Source organism: Schistocerca cancellata, chromosome 4 (genome assembly GCF_023864275.1).
Source record: "Schistocerca cancellata isolate TAMUIC-IGC-003103 chromosome 4, iqSchCanc2.1, whole genome shotgun sequence".
Classification (NCBI taxonomy): domain Eukaryota; kingdom Metazoa; phylum Arthropoda; class Insecta; order Orthoptera; family Acrididae; genus Schistocerca; species Schistocerca cancellata.
The window spans coordinates 659,529,511-659,543,138 of record NC_064629.1 but is presented as its reverse complement, the minus strand read 5'-3'; the positions used below and the strand labels follow the sequence as shown (position 1 = coordinate 659,543,138).

Sequence of the window (13,628 nt, the reverse complement as noted above, 5' to 3'; positions counted from 1 at the left end):
AGCTAGACTAGGGAAAGCACCACAACACGAACGGCTAGGGTTGGAGTGGTGCCGTGACCGGGAACCATGGGCTGCTGATGAATTGCGTCCATTGTGTTAATCAAGAATCGCTGTTTATGTGTGTCCACTGTCGGCGACCATGGAGCTGTGCCCTGGGGAGATGTCACAGTCTTCCACTGGTTTCGAAAGAGACAGTAGTATTACCCCTGGCGTCCTGGAGTAAGGTGCCATCCAATATGACTTCAGGTCACGGACATCATGCGTCCTCGTGCTTTGACTCCCATGCAAAAGTATCGTGGTGCCATTTTTCAGCAGGACAATGCTCTTGCACACATGACACGTGTCTCTATGAGCAGTCTGAATGATGTCGAGGTACTCCTGTGGCCAGCAAGATCCCCAAATCTGTTCCCTATAGAACATGTGTAGTAGCAGTTCAGCCGTCAACTCCCTCCCAGCGCCAGCATCCAGGACGTCAACGACCAGTTACAACAGTTGTAAACCATCTTGCCTCAGGAAAGGATTCAACGGTTTTGTGACACCATTCCCAACCGAAGAAGCGCGAGGGGTGCAACATCATGATGATAAGTGGACTCATATTGCCAAGTGCTTTGTAAATTTGACTCGTTATTGTAATCACCGAAATAATATCACACACTCACTCAACTGGTGCAGTTTCGTTTCCTCTTAAGGGGTGCTTCACTTTTTTGTCAGGTAGTGTATTTCGAAATGTCAAACACTACGGGAATATATCTAGGGATCGAACAGTCAATTTATTCAGAATACACTCAAACATCTTAAAATCTAGGCTGAGCAAGTATCGCAAGATACTATGAGGGATGCCTGACGTTTTCAGAGCCTTGAAGGGGGCAGCAGAGGCAGCAGACGGAAAGAGGTAGTAGTAAGCTGCTCTTCCTTTCTACACTGTTCTTAACAGCAGAAATTGGACCCAGCTGTTGGTCTTCGAAACAACCAAGTGCAATGTTATTATTTAAATGCTTTATATAGTCGAAGCTGAAACTGCTTCTCCTAGTAAATTCGTGGGCTGCACCTGCAATATGTTTTCTCATCGAGTATTCAAAGTATAGTGTTCAATAATGGTGGTGTAGCTGTTTGTTCGCACTCGTTACGAAATATACGATTTTGCTGAAGCCGTATGATTTCTGGCAAATCAGGATTATCGAAATGAGAGGCAAAGACAAAGTGTACATGTAATATTAAAACAAATAACTAATGCAGAGCATATCACAGGTCCTACTAAAGGATTATAGGGGCTGTACGGGGTACGTAGCAGATAGAGTTTTGATAGGAACCCATGACTGAAAACGTACCTTTGGATACAAAAGAAGTTTAACAATTGGACCACTTTCAAATCTCACTGGACTCGCATTCGGGAGGACGACGGTTCAATCCCGCGTCCGGCCATCCTGATTCAGGTTTTCCGTGATTTCCCTAAATCGCTGCAGGCAAATGCCGGGATGGTTCCTTTGACAGGGCACGGCCGCCTTCCTTCCCCGTCCTACCCCAATCCGATGAGACCGATGACCTTGCAGTTTGGTCTCTTCCCCCCCCCCCCCCCCCCGCCCGAACAACCCAACCCCCCAACTTTCAAATGTTCCGCGTCACGGTGCACTCAAAAACTGAGTCTAGGGCGCCGTTGTGAGTCCCTGTTATAATTATTACATCACATAATCACATATACAGGGTTATTAGAAATGATTGAAGCGATTTCACAGCTCTACAATAACTTTATTATTTGAGATATTTTCACAATGCTTTGCACACACATACAAAAACTCAAAAAGTTTTTTTAGGCATTCACAAATGTTCGATATGTGCCCCTTTAGTGATTCGGCAGACATCAAGCCGATAGTCAAGTTCCTCCCACACTCGGCGCAGCATGTCCCCATCAATGAGTTCGAAAGCATCGTTGATGGAAGCTCGCAGTTCTGGCACGTTTCTTGGTAGAGGAGGTTTAAACACTGAATCTTTCACATAACCCCACAGAAAGAAATCGCATGGGGTTAAGTCGGGAGAGCGTGGAGACCATGACATGAATTGTTGATCATGATCTCCACCACGACTGATCCATCGGTTTTCCAATCTCCTGTTTAAGAAATGCTTCTGCTTTAGCCTTTTCCGTAAGATTTTCCAAACCGTCGGCTGTGGTACGTTTATCTCCCTGCTTGCTTTATTCGTCGACTTCCGCGGGCTACGCGTGAAACTTGCCTGCACGCGTTCAACCGTTTCTTCGCTCACTGCAGGCCGACCCGTTGATTTCCCCTTACAGAGGCATCCAGAAGCTGTAAACTGCGCATACCATCGCCGAATAGAGTTAGCAGTTGGTGGATCTTTGTTGAACTTCGTCCTGAAGTGTCGTTGCACTGTTATGACTGACTGATGTGAGTGCATTTCAAGCACGACATACGCTTTCTCGGCTGCTGTCACCATTTTGTCTCACTGCGCTCTCGAGCGCTCTGGCGGCAGAAACCTGAAGTGCGGCTTCAGCCGAACAAAACTTTATGAGTTTTTCTACGTATCTGTAGTGTGTCGTGACCATATGTCAATGAATGGAGCTACAGTGAATTTATGAAATCGCTTCAATCATTTGTAATAGCCCTGTAATTTTCGTTCTACTGCAACAACGGCTGCGAAAAATTTCTAGGTTCGCAGCTAGGACAATTGACTGTGGTGCTCCACGGACGCGTTACACTTCCGACTTTGAAGACGACATCCTTCGTAATGTAGAACATGATGATGATGATGTTTGGTTTGTGGGGCGCTCAACTGCGTGGTTATCAGCGCCCGGACAATTACCCAATCTTTGCTCAGTCCAGTTTCGCCACTTTCCTGGATGATGATGAAATGATGAGGACAACACAAACACCCAGTCATCTCGAGGCAGGTGAAAATCCCTGACCCCACCGGGAATCGAACCCGGGACCCCGTGCTCGGGAAGCGATAACGCTACCGCGTAATGTAGAACAGAACCCGACAACGAGTACTCGGACCTTTGCTCATGCCATGGGTTCCCGTGGAACACAAAGGTCAGAACTCATTGTCTCCGCTGTGTGGGTACTGCGAAGCGGTACAGTTGAAATTGATTCGACCTTCAAACTTATTTTACATGCATATGGTACATTTCCGAACATGAGTCTCTTATCAAAACTCTATCTACTAAGCCCCCCACGCCCCCACCAAGCCTGTAGTAGCAATTGTCTAAAGACCTGTATAATAAACTCTCTACAGATAAGAGAGCTTATAGAGCATATACAGAGGGGTCCAAAAAAATGTATCCACTGTTTAACTAACTAATTGACGGAGTTATCTCATCTTTGGTAGTGTAATAATTTGTAGTTCCGGCATTCGCCACACAAGCGTTGTATTCCGTTGTTTTGTTTTGTCAGATGACAGTCGCCAGATAGTCAGTGTTTTGTTCTTAGTTGCACCTACTTACTCGAGTAAGCATGGCTGGCGCAAGTCTTACATTCTATGAAAGGAAGTCAGTTTCGAAGTGGTATTTTAAGTAGGAAAACATTAATGCGGTTCAACGACAATGGCGAAATGAGTATCAAACAGAGCCACCGACACGTTTAACGATTCGTCGCATTCGAGACAAATCTGAAGCCGAAGGCTGTGTTAAAGATGTACAGAAACAACGATCTGGACGACCTATAGCAGTAACAAGTCCAGCTAACTCCCGTCGTGTGTTACAACAATTCTCTCGCTCACGACAGAAGTCTGTGAGACAGTGTGCCCGTGAACCTGGAGTGTGTCGCCAAAGTGATCGGCGAATTTTGAAGACAGCAAAGTGGAAGTGCTACTTCCCACGATTGCTACACGCAATGAACGAGGACGACCCAGATCGCAGAATGGATTACTGCGAATGGTTTACTAACATGGTGCGCAACGATGAAGAGTTTGCAGAGATGATTGTGTGGTCTGATGAGGCACAATTCTGATTCAATGGTATAGTAAATCGCCACAATTGCATCTACTGGGCCGCCGAAAATCCGAACGTCCATGTACACAAAGCCGTGAATTTGTCAGGAGTAAATGTGTGGTGTGGTTTGTCTTACCGGGGCTTGATTGGGCTATTCTTCTTTGACGACACAGTTACCAGTGAGGTGTCCTTCAGAAGCTTCAGACATCCACTACTAGCTACTTCGAGAATCCATCGTATATTCGTGTGCAAATATCCAACTGAACACGCTGCAGTCAGTAGTTCGTGCTGCAGTTCGGCGGCATTGTTTGTGTGTGGAAGTTAATAGCGACCATTTCGAACACCTACAGTGATATCTAGACTTTAAGCTACACTTTCACCAAAACTGAGACAACTCCGTCAATTAGTTTGCAAGTTATGGACTTTTAAACAGTGGATACATTTTTTGGGCCCCTCTGTATTATGAAGGAAAACACTATACCCTTAAATCCTCGCTATCGAGGAGAAGGGCTGTAACACAGCAGTGGGAAAACGAGTGTCATTAGTTAAAGAATAATACGATAAGACTATAAAAGAAGCGGCGCGATGTTGCATAATATCTTTGTAATAATTTACCTGGAACGTGGTGATCTGGACTTCACCTATAGTCACCGTACTACCACTTCTGGTGCAATGATCCACAATTTTGTGATGGTCATATTATGCTTCATAAGTTGTGATGCCTCCTCTACTTTTTCTGGATGCGATCTTAATGTGCTTCGATGCCTGGTACATTCAACGTTGTGAGGGACCACACAGTCCCATAATGTGCTACTTTGGCTTTCTTTTACTTCCTGGCTGAATTTCGGGATAAAGGAAGAAGGAAAATTAGAACTTAAAGTACTGTCGACAACAAGGTCATTAGAGACGGAGCATGAGCTCGGGTTAAGAGAGTATGGGGAATGCAAGCATCTGTGCCCTTTCCAAATGAATCACTCCGGCATTTGCACTAAACGGTTTAGGGAAATCACTGAAAACCTAAATCTGGATGGTAGAACGGGGATTTGAACTGCGACATCTCGGTCTAAAATTTACGAAATATTATCAATATTTACTTTATATGTTGCTGTGAAAATAGTCATATGCATCACTAAGCAACGTTAAAAACTCGTCACACGTATCACCCTAGAGGAATTTTTAGCGACAATCATTTTATATTCTGAAATTAGGGTAGTACACATCTACGTAATGTGCGCTCTTAAGTACAGGTCGTCATCGACCTTGTATCTCAATGTTAACGAAGGGCTGCAAAACCTATAGTTCACATGTTAACATGGCAGAAAATTGAATTTGTTTTACTTTTATAAATATTGTTTGTTGCGGATCTCCTGAACAATTCGATTACAAGGCTGAAAGGAGCAGGTTTTAGTATTTTACTGTGATTCATCCGAATGAAAATCCCTTCCTGATCCTAAAGAGCGACTATCTTAAATAATAGCACAAAATTTACAGTTGTGTACGTCATTATGATATATGGTCTAAAGGTAGCAATGAAAGCAGGAAATCATTTTATTGCTTAGTATGAACGTCGGTTACACTCGTGCGAGCAAATTTACAGGGAAATTGGTTTCTTGATTATCAGATATTTTGGCTGTTCTTTGTTTGCTATAAAATGACTTAAATTTAAATTGTATCTCAGTGAGACAGCGAGAAGTGGAAAAGTCAGTTGACACAATAGTTTACGACATCCATTCTTTGTTAGTGGTACACAACGAATACGAAAAAACAGAAATACGGAGACTGGACACAGGCATGCATAATGTGAGTGTCGGTACTGACCTGGACCTTGGAGAGCAGAAGGTCATCGGCGCTCCTGCACTGTGCGCCTTCATGCTCCGACCACAGCTCTGAAACAGAACGTCACTTCTGTGGCACCCGTGACTGACCATAGTATCCTCATATAGCAACTATTATCTGATTTCCCACATTAACTGAGTTTTTCACCAAACACGTTTCGCTTTTTTGGCGAAGCATAGTCAGTGTTGACTTTGTAAACATTTTGCATATAGAATACATGTATTTGCTATAGAGTTAAAAAGAGTGTGGTTATCTTTACACGTAACTTTTATTGACACTGTTTCCATGTCTGCAGACAACTGGTTCTTCCTATTTTTGTTAACAATGGCTGCAGTCGAAAAAAGCTGTGATTCACTTTCAGAACGCGTATTGCCTATCTTTCAGGAGCTCATCTTTCTTTTACCTTATTTTGGTTTCATATCGGCATAAACTTAATTTCCTAAAACTTTACGTTATATATGACTTCGCACAGATTTTAGTGTACCTATAATTTTTTGCACTCACTGCTGTATTATTGCGCGTTCATTCGTTTGTCGAGTGCGTTCTCTGTGTTGCCACATTAGAACTGTTTCCTTTATATATTTCTAACATTTCTTCACTCACGTCAGTCCAGTCGAATCACTGTCTAATAAACATGATTTGTTTGCGTACAGAACTAACACTCTGTGAGGAACTCTCTTTTATCTTATAGATAATTAAAACACAGAGTACACTGGACTTCAGCCTAAGTAAACGATATAAGAAACGTTACCCAATTTAATAGTCATATCATCACTATTAGAGACACGCTTCATGCCCTATAAATGACGTCACAAATCAATGGTTAAAAAGAAGTTGTCTGCCAGAAGTTGGGCAGTGTATGTAAGGCGTGGAAAGGGACACGATGTGTGATACGTGCGTAGCAATCTATGTGTTTGTGTGCTATATGAAATGTCTCGTTTTATGTCAGTGTCAACGCGTGCTGAATATTGGAAGTGAGAAATGAACAAATATATTACGCAAAGTATATCTTTAATTTATTCATTGGTCACAGGCCGTAGAAACAACTTTAAAATCTGAAGAAAATCTGTGGACCTGCAGCTCTACAAGAGACAACGATCTGAAAGATTTAAAATATAAATACATCTAAGGAAGTTGTGACTTCGTTGTTCCACGTATTTAAATTCATGGGGGATATAAATAATAGCCAATAAATGATAGCGCTCAGAGGGGCATGTAGTTTTTTTATACAGTCAACAATGTTAACTGTTGTATCAACGGAGATATTAAAACAATAGTACTCTTTAAGTGGAACTGTTTACTTCTGCAAACGGCATTCGAAAGTTGTTGAAAAGACGAGTAGAAATACATAACGATTGTTAATGTTGACGTTGAAACTTTTCACAAAAGTATGTGATAAATGTTCTAAACCTGGATGGTAAGGCGGGCAGAATCCGCCATTGCGCTGACAAGCGAGGCTCACATGCTAGGCTATGTTACATTCTTCACGACGGTAGGCTGAGAATACTGCGACGAAACCTATTGCATCTTGTTTATTTATATGAGAGAGATGTAAGATAAAGACGCAGAGCTTCACTAGGCTGTGTTTACACTGCAGCAGCGGGTACCGTCCGGCTGGTCTCTCAATTTTAAGTTTCTCAGATTCTTTTGCAGAAAGTTTCACCGCCATCATCAACAAGCGTTATACCACTGTACTCAACCTTTTCGAGAGATTTCAAATGCCAATTTCTAGAGTTAAGTATACTGTTGCATAACTGAAGTGTTTGCTCCGACATCTCGGTTTATATAGGAGAAAGTAGCACTAACCGCGCAACTACATTTCGTGCTCCTCTAAGTAGTATCACTTACCGGAAACCATGTTATCGATATCTGCAGAGGTTCAGGATATAAAAGAGGTAGTAAGTTTTACGTGGCTCACCCTAATATGTACATGAAACGAGATCTCATTTGCATTAGCCAAACGCGAATAATTTCATTCAAAGTTTCTCAAAACACTCTGTCAGTATACGAGATTGTCGGAAGTGATTCAGCCTTTCCCAACGCGACGGTAAGTATGCTGCCCAACTACTTGGTAATTTAACTGTCTTCACGGTAAAGCTTCTTACCTCAACTGGTTTCACTTTCCACTCCTCATTTTGCAAAATACGTCTAGGGGAACGAGTTGTTCTCAGCCTTATTCACTGTCTGCACCACACAGGCAGTGGGGCAGTATTTCGTTTTTTGCTCACCACATTAAATTTAATGAAAGTGCTGCTCAAAAAGGAAACTTCTTTGATTCCACTGAACACGCATTCGTACGAAGTTTCCTTCCATCATAAAACAGAAATGCAAACTGCAGAGGATGAATTTTAATTTCAGTGGAAAAATGGGATACATGCCAAATTGTGGAAGAACAACAAACATGTGACCATTCTCATAGCATAGACAACCCTTTCAGTAGCTAAAGAAGTGAAGATGGAATTAATTAAAACTATTATGAAACTTTCGCTTGGTGTTGCTGGTTAGAATGATATGACGGATAGCGTCGTTAATTTCGATAAACTTCGAGAACGTTATGCAGTCGGTTGATGTCAGTACAAAAAGTGTCGTCTGACATTTTACTTCCTAACTGACTTGGCAGTTTTATGAAATCTGAATAAAGAACATCAGGTTAACCCAGATCAACCAATTTTTCAGCTGTTCCTTGCGAGACACCTGATTGCGAGCTTTTCATTTACGAAACAGGAAAGGAGGTCATTAAGCTTTCTGAGCAAAAATCAAGTAGTAGCACAGAATGCATGACGTGACAAAGCAATGGATAACATGACCGTCTTGGAGGAAATGTACTGACGTTGTCATTTGTGTTGAACGATAGTGCGTATGTATGCAGTTTCTGCAGTGAACCGTTTGGCATTGAACCATGTTTCCGTATATTTCATGGAAAATATACGAATAAAGTCGTAATGGGTATTAAGTCACGTTATTGTAAGACAGTAAACCCAACTACAAAAACTCCTGTTGAGGGCCACTAAACTGCACACTTCTATGGGCAGTCTTTACAACATAATGTCCTATTTTGATTGTCATGTGACAATCGACGCCATATTCTGGTGCATAAGTGCTTAACTGAACAGTTCAATTTCAAGATGCGTGGGGAGGGGTGCGGTACGAAGGCTGCCTGTGCTATTCGAGCAGGTGATTCGCAGCCAACAGCGAATCGGCTGCTTGAACCCAGACGCAGCGCTTTGTTGCAGCAAGACGTCGATGCAGCACAGCAGCTATCTTGTGGCCGGTTGTCTATACTGCTGCCCCGGTCTTTGACGAGCTGCAGGAGGCGAACACACGCGTCTCGTTGGACTGCAATCGCTGGCAGTCACAAAGTCTACAGCTTGTAGTCGTCGGCTATACACTTATATTCAGGGAATATACTTATTCACAACGCCAATTTTATTTTAGGAAAATGGAATTAATTTATTTTTAAATGAAGGAATGACTTAACGCTCCCACAACCGGGATTTGTTTTTCACTGAGTGCCGCTGGAGCCATAAAGACCCCAAGTAATCTACACGGGATATATTGGCAATATTTTAATGAAATAACATAAAAACATCCATTACAGCTGTTCAACGTAACAGTCATCAGTCTATTTTCATAAATGTTACATTCAAGAAACAAAGAAATTTAGATTGGGGTCATATTGTCGCATGTGGTACTAGAAAGGCTACAGCAACAGCTGATCGAAGAAACTCTAACAGTGGGTTCAAAAATAAGCGGGAAATGATATTCTCATCGTTGGAGGTGTTTCTTATAGCAGCTGTTCAATGTAACAGTCATCATGCTATTTTTAACCATGTTCCATTCAAGTAATTAAAAAGAGAAAAAAGAAAACAATTTACACTGATCAGCCAGCACATTATGACCACCGACCTGTAATCGATATGAACCCTTCCAGGCGATAGCAGTGCCACCTGGCGAGGAGTGACTGCTAGTCAGACACACGCACGGTCCATGTAATAGCAGGGCGAGTGCTGTCCGTGTGTAGAATGGAGAAGGCGCGCGACCTATCCGAGTTTGACCGATGGCAGATTGTGATGGCCAGGAAGCTCGGCACGAGCATTTCGGAAACTGTACGACTTTTCGGGTGTTCCAGAACTGCTGTGATAAGTGTCTTCAACACGTGGCGAAAAAAGGTGAAACAATGTCCAGACGTCGTGGGATTGGGCTGCCACCCTTCATTACAGATGTCGGGCGTCGTAGGTTGGGCAGACTAGTAAAACAGGACAGGCGTCGAACTGTGGCGGAACTAACATCAGACTTTAATGCTTGCAGAGTACAAATGTGTCTGGACACACCGAGTACCGAACACTACTAACGATGGGCCTGCGCAGCCGACGACCCATTCATTTGCCAATGTAAACAGCACGACATCGGCGACTACGGCTGAAATGGACACGTGATCATCGGCGTTGGACGTTAGCGGCAGTAGCACGGCGTAGCATGGTATGATGAATCCTGATACTTTCTTCATCATACCGATAGGAGGGCGCGATTCCGTCGTCTTCAAGGGGAACAGCTCCTTCACACCTTTACTGCGGGACGGAGACAAGCAACCGGCGGCTCCATTATGCTATGGGGAATATTCACGTGGGCATCCATTGATCGATTGGAGCTCCTACAAGGCACCATGACAACCAAGGAATATCGTAGACTGGTTGCAGAACATATACACTCCTTCATGACGATAATGTTTCCCAACGGCAGTGTCATTTTTCAGCAAGATAATGCGCCATGTCACAAGGCCAGGAGTGTGATGGAGTGGTTCGAGGAACACAGTGGAGAGTTCCAGTTGATGTGCTGGTCCCCCAGCTCGTGAAATCTGGATCTGATCGAAAACATATGGGATGTGACTGAACACGGCGTTAGACCCAATGGCGTCCCCTCCCCGGTATTTACGGGAATTAGCTGACATGTGTGCGCAGATGTGGTGCCAACTCCTTTCAGCGATCTACCAATGCCTCGTTGTTCCCATGCCACGACGCGTCGCCGCTGTTATCCGTACCAAAGGTGGACATAGCAGCTACCAGATAAGCGGTGATAATGTTCTGGCTGATCAGAGTACATTGGTATCATATTGGCCCCAGTGGTAACCAGTGAAAGAACTACGAATAAATTTTAAACTAGAATGAGATTTTCAGTCTGCAGCGGAGTGTGCGCTGATATGAAACTTCCTGGCAGATTAAAACTGTGTGCCGGACCGACACTCGAAGTCGGGACCTTTGCCTTTCGCGGGCAAGTGCTCTACCAACTGAGCGACCCTAGCACGACTAACGCCCCGTCCTCACAGCTTTACTTCTGCCAGTACCTCGTCTCCTACCTTCCAAACTTTGCAGAAGCTCTCCTGTGAACCTTGCAGAACTAGCACTCCTGAAAGAAAGGATATTGCGGAGACATGGCTTAGCCACAGCCTATGGGATGTTTGCAGAATGAGATTTTTACTCTGCAGCGGAGTGTGCTTGGGTAGGTCAGTTGATAGAAAACTTGCCCGCGAAAGGCAAAGGTCCCGAGTTCGAGTCTCGGTCCGGCACACAGTTTTAACCTGCCAGGAAGTTTCAAATTTTAAACTGATATAAGTATAAGAATGAACAGAACATAACTGAATACAAATGACTCAAAGCAAGAAAGTCATGATCTTAAAATAATAGATCTGCAAATGATGGAAATATACATTTCCACTGTGCTCATGGTTCATATTGACTCCAGTGTTATTAGGGGGGGTTAATCTCAAACTTAAGCAGATAACATATTTTTAGTACATTTGTGCGTCTAGAAAAAAAGTTTCTTGTGATTGGTGAATTTGTAGGGCGGAGCAAATAGGTTTGGTACTGACGGGTGGCGGCGAGCCTCGGAGAGGCGGTGCCCAGCCCGGACTCGCAGCAGGAGGCGGTACTGGAGGCGCTGGAGCGGCTGCACGGCAGCGCCAGGGACCAGTCCGACGTCAGGCTGGAGCTGCGCGACAGCGTCGGCGACGTCTGCGTGCCCGCGTCCACCGCACCCTGCAACCATACGTTCATATTCATACCAACACTGCTACACAATGTAATGGGCCGACTAAATCATACACCTAACAATAAAGTTTCTTAAATCGCTTTCGATACAAATATCGATCGATTAGTCTTGAGAAAGTATATAGGGGTTGGCAATAGAGATATATTTGAACACATGTAAAATTTATCATTTTTTATATGTGTATTATTTAAAATTGATGAAATGATGCAATATTTAATTGATCAATCGCAAAACTCTAGCAATCGGACTGGACAATTGACTTGGCACGTTCAGTAGTGCTGTGCGCAACCGTAGAGGAAGGAGACATGATTCAAATGGCTCTGAGCACTATGGGACTCAACTGCTGTAGTCATAAGTCCCCCAGAACTTAGAACTACTTAAATCTAACTAACCTAAGGACAGCACACAACACCCAGCCATCACGAGGCAGAGAAAATCCCTGACCCCGCCGGGAATCGAACCCGGGAACCCGGGCGTGTGAAGCGAGAACGCTACCGCACGACCACGAGATGCGGGCAAGGAAGGAGACAGTGGCGAAGCTTTGTATAGTAACAACTGAAAGAAAAACAGCCCTCGGTCACTATTTTTAACAAATTAACCTGGTTTCGACACTGCTAGGAGCCTCTTCTTCAGAATTTAAAACAAAGAATGGTCTATATTCTATAACATGGTCACACAATAATGATTAAAAACATATGATACGGTATAAGTACGGAATCATCGTAAAAGACTGACAGTACTTATATGTCATTTATAAAATAATAAATATGCCAAAAGGGCATTAGTCACAAAAGTATTTAAGATGAAGAAAAGTGTTATGGCGGGGCACTAAGGGCTGCTCGTTACTTGCGTGGTGCAGGCTGCAAAACGGACTGAGGTGCCCGCGTTAACAAATGCGGCCAGGTGAACATGGCACTGCAACGAGCGCGCCATCTAGTAGCCGTAGATACAATTAGGCTACTTCACAATGAAATATTGGCATTTCCATCCCACTTTCTAAAGAAAACTTCAACGACGAAATCAATTTACTTAAACCAATAGCAGTTAACAACGAGTATAAACCTAACATAGTAGATGACGTCCTTAAAAAGAAAACTGCTAAAAGACTTACTACGCTAGGCACTTCTGTTATCGACTCTAACTCAAAAAAATATTTTTCTATTCCTTTCGTGGGGCCTATCTCTTATCAGATCCAACGCATTCTTCGAAAGAAATACGATTGCAACTTTGCTTTTTCTACTAATAACAATTAAAAAAAAGCTTCATTCATAATTTCCCCTTTAGAAAATTCTGGTGTCTACAAAACTGTCTGCGATTCTTGCTCCTCTTACTATATAGGACAAACAGGACGTGCCTTCGCTACCAGATATAAAGAACACTTGCTAAAAAAAAATGGCACTATCCCCCAAAATTCGTCTTTTGCCGACCATCTTCTAATTATAGGTCATTCACCTAAAGCCATCTGCGATAGCAACATTTTGCACACCGAAAAGAAATGGCGTAGACTAGATATTCTAGAAGAATTGGAGATTTTCAAGCATTGTGCTCGAAAAGATAGCCTCATCCTTAACGAACAGCTACAGCTACGTAACAAAAAATTTTTCAACGGTATAAAGCCGTTACTCGGTATCTGACTTCGGGTCTCCTTGTGCAGGTTGCCGAAATGTTCTTTTCCTTCTAAGGTAGTCCTATGGTTTTCAATTATCAAATGTTTCGGCTGCATTTCACGTCAATATTGCTTTCTACAAGTTGTCATTCAGTCCTATCTACATTTTCATAATGATGTTTTTATGTTTTATCTTACTGT

The 13,628-nt window shown here is 43.1% G+C and overlaps 1 protein-coding gene across 1 annotated transcript in view; it reads right to left on the bottom strand.

The window, feature by feature from the left end:
• The window catches only part of LOC126184369 (stAR-related lipid transfer protein 13), a 681,898-nt gene that overhangs the window by 567,386 nt on the left and 100,884 nt on the right, over positions 1-13,628 (bottom strand). The window contains exons 3-4 of the mRNA XM_049926754.1: positions 11,643-11,808; positions 5,759-5,826 (exon numbers count right to left, since the gene is read on the bottom strand). Of these exons, the coding sequence (XP_049782711.1) occupies positions 5,759-5,826; positions 11,643-11,808 (234 nt within the window). The remainder of the gene's footprint in view (positions 1-5,758; positions 5,827-11,642; positions 11,809-13,628) is intronic.